A 9,714-nucleotide genomic window follows, 5' to 3' on the forward strand; every position below is an offset into this window, starting at 1 on the left:
TTTCTTATTGTTGTTGTTGTCTTATTGTTGTAAATTTGAGTCTTTTGTATTTCAAAATCTTATTTAGATTGAGCGGTAGAAAGTGGTACCAATTTCATTCCAATATTTAAAGCTCCCATTGATATCTTACTGGTGTGATAATTTTATCATTTTAAATATAGGTCCTCTGCTCTTGATGTAAAAAATGCCATGTGGATTTTCCTTGCAGCTCGTTGTATAAAAGTTGTTTTTATTTTTTATAAAAGTTGAATACGTTTATTAGTGAAACTCTGTTAAATGTGCAGAATGGATTAATCCTCATTAAGATTAAGAACATCTTAAATTCTACATCGTTTTCGTTCATGTCAACTCCTTTACTTGGTGCATTACTGCCACCTGTTGGTTAGAAGTATGGAAACCATTGTGCCGCCTCATTATGCTTAATTTATGCTCCTGCGGCTGTGTCTCTTTGTGAAGGTAATTATCTACAGGGAGGAGGTCTAAACATGCTCCTGTGCAGTTCTCCAAAATCTAAACTTCACATTGCTCGACGTGTATGATGATGTAAGTCGTTCGAAAGGTGATTAGCTGAGAAGTGGACTGGAACAGGGAAGGGAGAGAGTGGGGTCCACCAGGAATGTGATAAATGCAAAAAAAAACATCAACCCCCCCAGTCGGCTTCATTCAGACATGCTCCATTTGACAAAAATAGAGACATTTACCTGTGGTCCCTTTGGGTTAGTGTTGAATTCTTCCACCAGGTCCATGCGGCGTTTAGGGTTGACGGTCCCGTCGATGACGCTGTACGTTAACCCCATCAGCTGCAGATGAACTGCTACAATTTGGAGCATGCTGGTCCACTGGGACACGATCACACTGGACAATAAGGGCGGGACACGCCATGAAGACCACACATGAGAAGGTAACATAAAAATTGTTCTATTAATTGTGAAAAAAAAGACATAAACTCTGAATTATTGTGATGTGTAATGTTTTACCTTTTGTGATCATTACTCTTCTCTCTGATCGCCTTCAGTTCAGAGATGATAGCAGAGATCTAGAAGGAAAATTGATCTTTTAATACTAACTAACAGACTTTGAACTGGACCACCATGCGCTCTTATCACATACATTGTGCATTTTCCCTGCCTCTAACAAAGACAAATGGTCAGCTATGAATTTTAAAACATTTAGCATGAAAACAATCATGTCAAATCACGATTTAGAGCTGAATCTGTGTGGGAAAGATCCAAAGGCTCCAACTGAGGGCAAACAATCCACACCCAGTGACTTCATTGGTGACTTTATTGTGACTTTTGATCAACAAAAACAATCATACCCTGATCTTATTTCACCTTCTATATCAGACAGCAGCACACATTTTCACATTCTGCCAGTAACTGTCATGTTAGTGTGCTGATCTATTGCCCACCTTGGTGCTTTTGCTGGTGCCCTCAAACAGCCGCGAGGGGAAGCGTGTGCCATTGAGGGCCACAGAGTCTTTGGGATCGGGGCCAGATGGCGAGGAGCTGGAGGAGAGCGACAGAGCATTGAGCTGCTCCTCCAGAGATAAGACGATCCCATCACCCTGCAGCTCCGATGAGTCCAGAGTCTAAGCACGGGAGACAGGTGTGAAATAGGTGTGTGCAGTATTCAGTTTGTATCATTATGTGTGTCTTTTTAAATTATAGACATTGCTGGAAAGCCTTATGACAGCACGTGAAAGTGTGTACCTTCTTAAGAAGTGAGAGGTGACAGCAACATTGTCGGAGGCGCAGCAGCAAGGACAGGATGTGGACGGTGCTGGACACCTGCTTAGCCTGCTGGGAGCTCGACAGAGCAGGATCAGCCTGGGACAAACCAAACTCCTGGGCCACTGGAGAGACGGAGAGAGTGAACACTATTTTAAATCACCATTACTGCTACTAGCAAACACTGATTGCTAAAAGAGTTTGACTTAAGGCAAAAGTGCCGTCCCAGCTTCCAGTTTAATTTCTGTTGTTTTCTACACGCAAATTTAATTATGCACCTCGTATAATAATATGCAATCGTGACTGCAAAACAACCTTTGCTCAGATTAAGTTTATTTATTGGTGAGGCCTCACCTTTCTCAAAGGGATTAGCACTGGAAGTGCTTCCTTTCTTCACATCATTTCCTTCATGTTGCTTTAGGTAGCTCTGCAGAGTAGATCTGGAGGAGAGAAAAAATATATACCGGTATATATAATTGACTTTTTATAATTGACTTAATTCCTAGTTTCACAACCCTCAAAAAGGTAAAAACATCAAGATGTCCAAATAAAAAACAAAGATGAAAATGCAGGAAATAAAATAGTGAAATGAACAATACAAACAGAACGTCTTGATACTTGACGCCTTGGGCTTTAAAAATGTTAATTAAACCCCTAACTGTAACTCTGCCTTTGCATTTCACAAAGGTTCATGTGTTTCTGAAAAGATAGACTTTTACCTGGACTGGGCAAATAACACATCATACACAGCCTGCTCATCCTCAGAAAGTTTGAGTCGATGCACCTCGGAAGTCCGATCAGGAAGAGACACCTGAAACAAAACTGCTTTAGTTTCTGGTTATATTTTGTAATTAAACATACACTCCCAGAAGCTAAAAGATACTTTGCTTGTTTATGTTTTTTAATTTAATGGTGGCAAACTCCTAATAGTGAGTGTATTTCCTGATGTGCTACCATAAAGACAGATGTTCATGGAGTCTGTGTGTGTGTCTCTCTACCAGTGGTTGGCCTGTGCTGTCCCGTTGGTCTTTGGTTCGTCGGAGCAGCAGAGTCCTGGTCAGGATGTTGAGTCGCTCTCTGCCTCTCTTGGAGCCGTTGTCCACCTGAGCTTTCCACAGTTTGTACTCGTCGAACGGAGAACAACGCAGAAACCTGAAAAGACAGAGGAACGCAGTGAAAGAACAGGATCTCATTCATGAAATACATTTATTATTCCTAATGTGTTCATTTCATTTGTGCTTCCTCGTCTCCTCCGTCCTACATCCTTCTGCTTGTGAAACAAATATTAAGCTCAGTCCTCCAGACTGAAAACTGTATCTGGAGGACAGAGGAGAAAGGAGCCTTTCCAGAGGAGCTGTAATCGAGGATGCACTGGTGTATCCTTTGCATGTTTTTATCTTCAAGTATAAAACATCCATGTCACACAGCTGAAATACACAAGCCAAGGTTAGAAGGTCAGACGTTGTTTTAGTTATTTAAGAAGCTCAACTGTGTGATCAAATATTCCAGACTTCATGATTTATATGTAACTTATTAAAAACAGGCGTATTATCTCGTCAGTCTGCACCATATTATGAAAATACTTAAAAACTGTCCCAAATATTAAAAACGGACCACACATGTGCAGCAGGCTAACAAAACACAGGATGGGTTAGAAACTTGTATTCACTGTGCTGTTGTCTTACTTGAGCAGCGAGTACATGTCCAGCAGGTTGTTCTGAATGGGTGTACCAGTGACAGCCCAACGGGCTCCGGCCCTCAGCTGACAGACAGCCATGGAGGTCTGCACTTTTGGGTTTTTGATGCTGTGGGCTTCATCCAGAATTATGCGGGCCCAGGACACTCGCAGGAGAGGAGCTGAGCCTGGACGCTGAAGAAAAATAATGGGAAGTGTGTTTGTAAGTTATTTCATTTTGCTGAAAGTGATGTTTCCAACACTGCTCTTATCTTAGTAAGAAATCACAAAAACAGTATTTTCCTTTTTAGTGCTGCTGCCAGCATCTTCAGTGTTAACACTGAAGGCTTTGGTTCCGGTCGTATATGTAGTATTTACCACATCGTCCTTATCCGTGTTGGGTTTATCGGCCTCTTCTTTTTGGACCGGGATCTCCTTGGACACTAGGCTGTAGGTAGTCACCACCACATCGTAATCTGCCAGTCTGGTGGACACATGCACAACAATGTATTTAGTTTTTGTGACTCAAATGTCCTTCAAATGGGAAAAGAACAGCTGTAATGAAGATCTTTGACATGTCAAAGAAACAATGACAGAGCTGCTCTCCACTACTTTGCACAAACACAAGATCAAACATTTACAGTACACAAATCAATTCCCCCGTGTGCATCATTTCATTTTGTATGTGAAAGCATGTTTTCCCGAGAGGCGTGTTTTGCAAAAACAACGACAGTTATGACAGCGGAGCTCCTTTTTGTCTGCTTTACTCATGTTTACGACTGTACTGAGTTTTGGCTTTTCCAAGCTTTCTCTTTATGAAACATTTGCAGGACATTCTTGTTCCTACAGTGCTTTACTATGACCTCTAATACCAACATTTTAATATGTAATTGTTTGGCACAAAGGTAAAAAAGGTCAACTGTCACTGCAGGAACTTTGTGTGGCTCCTCAAAGAATAAGATGCGACTGCACCATTACAAACTGAGATAAAGGCAGAGCGGAGAAATAAACAGCAATGTGTGTGTGACAAAGTTTGCAGCTTTCTTACGCTCTGGCACTTCTCTCACGGTTCGGGCCGTGGTACAGGTACACCGTCAACTTGCCCGTCTTGACATGTCTGTCAATCTCCTTCTTCCAGTGGTGCACCAGGGAGGCAGGGCAGATGATAAGAGTGCCCTTAGACAACACAGGGATGCAGTCTGGACACAAAAAAACAAGGAAATAGCTTAAAAAAAAAAAAGGAGGAACTGTATAATTTTATTTAGCTAGATTTTATTTGATCCACTGAGTCAATGACAAAAGGTTCTTGTTACCAGTTTTGGATAACCAGCTATCCGTCTTCTTCTCTTCCATCTCCTCCTTGTCCTTTTTTGCTTTCATCTTCATGGCCAGTATGAGAGAAATCATGGTCAAGGTCTTCCCCAGACCCATGTCATCCGCTGATTGAAAAGAATACAAATGAGATGTACTAGAAAAAAGATGAAGAAATGGTAAGAAGCGAGGTGTTCCTCTCTTTGTCATGTGAGCAAACTGACTGGCCTGAGGAGACCATTTCTGTACATAGAATAGCAAATTAAATGTAACAAACAGCCCCCACGGGCTTATTTCCAAAAACACTCACCCAGTATTCCTCCACAAGGACTCTGCGTTTCTCTCCAGAGCAACCAGGCCAAAGCTCTCCTCTGATGGGGCAGGAGAGGCACCTGAGCAACCAATCACAATGCAGCAATCTTAGCCTAACATCATCGTCCAATCAAAAGAGGAAATACAGGCTGTACCATTCTAAATTGTGACAGTTTTGTCAATAAAAGAAAATGTTGTGACGCAAAAATGAAAATTAATTAAAATATATGGACACATAAAGATTACATTCAGATGCAATTTCTTAGAGCATAATAATGTAAAACTATGAGCTACAATCGGAAGCTATATTTCTAAGGCTGACCTTAAAATGTGGCTGCAATACTAGAAGCAGAAAACCATCCTCAAAATGAGAGTAAATAAATGGTACTCAGTCAGACACCAGGTATTTTTTATGCAGTGCAGCCTCAGTCTGAGCAGTCAAATCAGAGTAAAGATGGCGCTCGCCTGCGCTGAGTGTCATGTAAAAATTGCCGATAGATGAATTTAAAAGTGGGCTTTCATATCTTCAAATTTTGGATGATGCTTTTCGGTGAAACTATTCGTGTAAGATTTCAACCTCTCCTGCTAAGAGTTGTCTGTCATCCACTATCTTCTATATCACAACAGCTTAAACATTTTAAATGTAACTATTTACTGACAGAGCCGAGCACTAAGCCTTGTGTAATCAGTCAGAATATCTGAGTGCTGCTATGAGTTTCCTTTATTTTTGACGTTTTTGTGAAAATGTAGTCGTTGTTGTCAGATTTTTATTTTTTTTTGCCACAGTAGTGATTGAAGCAGTGTGTAACACCTTGATACCCTTGGGATCAGGGGCCTCAGCTTCGGCATCAGGACAGGACTCCAGGGACTTGTGGAGATGGTCGATGGCCTCACAGGTGGCATTTTTCACCGCCAGAAGACGGTCGTTGGTCATTCTACCCCCATAAAATGTCTGTGCCTGTGGGTATGCTGGAAACATTAAGGATGAATGATTAGCAATCTATATTTATTTCAAGTTTAAAAAAAAAATTTACACATTTTATAGAAGTGTTTCTCTTTCCCATTTGGCATACCTCCATACATCTGAGAGTATCCCTGGCTCAGCTGGAGCTCCAGAGAGCCACCAGAGGCCTGATGATGGTGCAGGCCCGGGTCTGGAGGAGCAGGGAGCAGGATGGTCCCGCCCTGCCGGCTGAATGGATTCATCTGAGTGGTGCTGAAACCAGAATCAGTGCTGCTACACGCTTCCTCAGACTCTGAAAGGGAGACACAGACATCCAGCCAAATCTAAAAAACCTTGTTGGTTTTATTATTACTCTTTCACCTGCACCTTTGTTTGACAGAAAGAAAATCAAAGAACATCAAATTACACAGCGCTTACTAAGACAAAACAGTCCCTCAAGGTTTTGCCCGTGTAAGCATAAGGGCTTAACTGGGAGTATAGCTGAGGTACATAGTGGAATAACTAAAAAGCACTTGAATAAACCATCTGAAAACACTATTCTATTATTTCCCATGTGCAGTGTGACTCCTACCAGGCTGAGAAGCAGCAGTGAGGCTCAGTGACTCCAGGGCTTCCTCCAGCTCTTTAACCTGTGTCCTCAGCCTCTCTCCTTTATCTGGTAGCGCCTCCAAGTTTACTGAAGATAGAGTGGCCTGAGTGAAGACAAAGAGCTCTCATAAGCCTGAGTATTAAACTAACCAGCTGCTCTGTAGTATTTGTTGTTGTGATGTATACAGTACTGGAGTGTGTAATTTATGGGCTGTTATATATGCTGAAACTGAAGGATTAGCAGTTAGCTAATACCAGCCAATTAGATATCAGCCTAATCATAAATCACATTGCTGGACTTGTGAACTAAACTGTACTTAACAGCTACCTCAGCCTACTCCGTCAGCTAGCGTAGCTAACAGTGGCAACTTTAACATTTAAAGAGAAAAGCACATTCTGAGAGCTTGCAGATTATTTACTATGATATAATTACAAGTACTACAAATATTCTTCGGTGTTTTGGGAAACGCCGGCTAGGAGTGACTGATATGAGTATATCAGGGCGGTTAATTAACAGATTTCTTAATGCAGACACCTTTTTCTGCTGGAGCTGAACGGTGAGCAGGTTCTGCAGCCCTTTGGGGTTTTCCACCGGCTTTTTGATGTTAGAAGCTGGCTGGAATCCTGGGAAGTTGGTCAGTGTCTTTTGGACAGTAGAAACAGGAGGAGTCTTTTGCGGAGCAGGCTTCACCGACACCAGTACCACATCATCATCATCATCATCGTTTTCGGGACTGTTGGGCTGACTGGACTCTGGCTGAGTTGGTTTGTCAGGTATGGGGCTCCTGCTGCTGTCAGAGTCTCTGGATGCATGGGTGCAGCTGCTGTTTTCTAGTATTTGTTTGGTTTCTTTCACCTGAGAGGTTTCAGCATCAGATGGTTGCTGAGTCAAGTTCCTGTGAGAAACTGGTGCAGTTTGATTGATTGTTTTGAGTTGATGTTTGTTTGATGACTCAGAATGAACAGTCTTGACGTTGGAGGAAGAAATGCCCTTTTCTGCTTCTCCTTGCTTGATGCGGTTCTGCTCGGGCGTGTCTTGAATCTTCTCGGTTCTTTTTTCAACACTGTTTTCTTTGGGACTGTTGTTCTCCTCATCTGAAACTCTCTTTTTTAACTTCATCCCCGGTGGAAGTTGTTTACCCCGGTAAGTATCCGACGACCTGTGCTTATCATCTGCCTTTTCTTCCACTCCTGCACCTTGTTGCCTTTCATTTTCTTTCTGGTAATTTGCTCTTCCTTCAGCCTTGTGACTTGCTTCTCTCTCTTCATGTCTATTGTTGTGCAACTTTCTCCACCCAGAGTCCTTGTCTGTCTGGCTTGGTGCCTTAAAGGGGTTTCGTACAGGTGGAAGACATGAGGGCTGTAGCTGTGTGTCAGACAGAGGGCTTCTCTTTTCTGTTTCTGGCTGCAATCATGGAAAACAACATACTTTAAAAAAAAAAAGTATCATAGAGATTTACAGAAAGGTGTCTAATAACAGCTAATCCCTAATGTGGTGTTTAAAAAGAGTAAATAGTTCAGAATAGGAAAAATACTTGTTCATACCATTTAGCTACATCCTATTTAAGGCTGCAACTTATGATTGTTTACATAATAAATGTATTAATCAATGCGTACGCCAGGAAAACCGTAAAAAATTTACAGTTACAGCATTAAAGAAAAAACAACAAAAGAAAAACAAATACAAAAGAGGTAAGGATTACTTTTGTTTTGAGTGACTGACCAATGAACTGACTAATTTGTACAAGTTTAATTATTAGTGGAGTAGTGAGAATAACAACTTAAAACTTTAATTAACCGCATTTTTAATAACTAATAACTATCTTTAATTAATATCTCAATGCGATGGCCAGAAACCGTTGGTGATACAGATATTGAATGTATATAAAAAAACAAGTGTGTGTTGGGAAGTCTGTGACAGCACTTACTGCAGTCCAGGGTACATTTCCACACCACCTCTGGCCTGCTTTTTTACCTACAGCACATCGGTAGAACAACCTGGAAAACGAGAAGGAATTTGCAGTTAAATACACAGTCTAACCGACCTGGTTTCTAGTCATATAAGCTGTGTATAAGCATGCGATTTCAGATTTCTTTCTCACACACACACACACACACACACACCTATAGCCCTGCTGTTGCTGACTGTAGTTGAGAGCCTGGAGTTCCACCATTGAATCTTCATGATGGAGGCAGTGTGATGGTGAAATGCTAGAGACATGATAATTCATGTCAATAAAACAAATATTTGTGCAACACACACATTTGTTTATCAATAACTTTAACAATATGTCACTGAATAACCAACACTTTTAACCTCAGATGTTTGGAGAGAGCCAATGAGTATAGTAAAGTTGGCTACTGAGATGAATGGAACAAAAGCAATGTAAGGATATAGTCAAGGAATAGTCGAGAGATTATTATTTGGTTCAAACACAGTGACAATAACTGCTTCAGGTCTGAAAATACAGTAGAGTGGCCTATTGTCATCGTGGGAATACCTGGTTTGTTGACTAAAATCACATCCTTGCTTGTCAACGCAGACGTAGAAGCTCTTGCCTTTATTTGGTCCATCTTTTAATCCGGTTTTTAACATACACACACCACCTGTGACAAAAAGGTCTCTTTTTAGAAACACGTAAAAACTCGAAGTGCAGAATATTTAAACCGATGGTTAAACTAATTATTAAACTATGTAAGCAGCAAACCTTTATCTCAGGATAAAAACACAAATATAACCTCTTTAAACCAAACACAATATTTAGCATTTAGCATTTTATAACACATAATTAATCACCACTGACCGATTACCACTTACCGTGGATACTACATACAACCTTTTCCATTTTATCGACACATTAGTTCAGTTTCAGTTACTAGAACGTGAAGGGAAGAGCTGTATTTTGTATAGACCAATCGCAGCTCTCGGATAACACATCCGCTCTTCAAACGTCAGTATAAAAGTCAAGGTCCGAGTTATTTAGCAAAATTGTATTATGATGGACAAAGAAATAACATATAATAATGTATTAACATCAAATACCAATAACTATTGAATATATAACAATATTAAAGAAAGCAAACTCAACAAACACCAAATTGAATTTGCTTGATGACTCTTATTGTGCAATATA

General features: G+C 40.7%; 1 protein-coding gene across 1 annotated transcript in view; it reads right to left on the minus strand.

The window, feature by feature from the left end:
- The window catches only part of ttf2 (transcription termination factor, RNA polymerase II), an 11,351-nt gene extending 1,870 nt beyond the window's left edge, over positions 1 to 9,481 (minus strand). Inside the window, exons 1-20 of the mRNA XM_005745305.1 lie at positions 9,399 to 9,481; positions 9,082 to 9,187; positions 8,705 to 8,791; positions 8,509 to 8,578; positions 7,116 to 7,985; positions 6,564 to 6,684; positions 6,102 to 6,284; positions 5,840 to 5,997; positions 5,027 to 5,108; positions 4,719 to 4,844; positions 4,454 to 4,604; positions 3,784 to 3,889; positions 3,416 to 3,600; positions 2,729 to 2,882; positions 2,450 to 2,541; positions 2,085 to 2,170; positions 1,713 to 1,855; positions 1,412 to 1,591; positions 978 to 1,036; positions 702 to 855 (exon numbers count right to left, since the gene is read on the minus strand). Of these exons, the coding sequence (XP_005745362.1) occupies positions 702 to 855; positions 978 to 1,036; positions 1,412 to 1,591; positions 1,713 to 1,855; positions 2,085 to 2,170; positions 2,450 to 2,541; positions 2,729 to 2,882; positions 3,416 to 3,600; positions 3,784 to 3,889; positions 4,454 to 4,604; positions 4,719 to 4,844; positions 5,027 to 5,108; positions 5,840 to 5,997; positions 6,102 to 6,284; positions 6,564 to 6,684; positions 7,116 to 7,985; positions 8,509 to 8,578; positions 8,705 to 8,791; positions 9,082 to 9,187; positions 9,399 to 9,426 (3,141 nt within the window). The 5' untranslated portion in view covers positions 9,427 to 9,481. The remainder of the gene's footprint in view (positions 1 to 701; positions 856 to 977; positions 1,037 to 1,411; positions 1,592 to 1,712; positions 1,856 to 2,084; positions 2,171 to 2,449; positions 2,542 to 2,728; positions 2,883 to 3,415; positions 3,601 to 3,783; positions 3,890 to 4,453; positions 4,605 to 4,718; positions 4,845 to 5,026; positions 5,109 to 5,839; positions 5,998 to 6,101; positions 6,285 to 6,563; positions 6,685 to 7,115; positions 7,986 to 8,508; positions 8,579 to 8,704; positions 8,792 to 9,081; positions 9,188 to 9,398) is intronic.
- Between the last annotated feature and the right edge of the window lie 233 nt (positions 9,482 to 9,714).

The sequence above is a fragment of the Pundamilia nyererei genome, unplaced genomic scaffold (genome assembly GCF_000239375.1).
Source record: "Pundamilia nyererei isolate P.nyererei 1_Seehausen unplaced genomic scaffold, PunNye1.0 scaffold00157, whole genome shotgun sequence".
In the NCBI taxonomy this organism is placed as follows: domain Eukaryota; kingdom Metazoa; phylum Chordata; class Actinopteri; order Cichliformes; family Cichlidae; genus Pundamilia; species Pundamilia nyererei.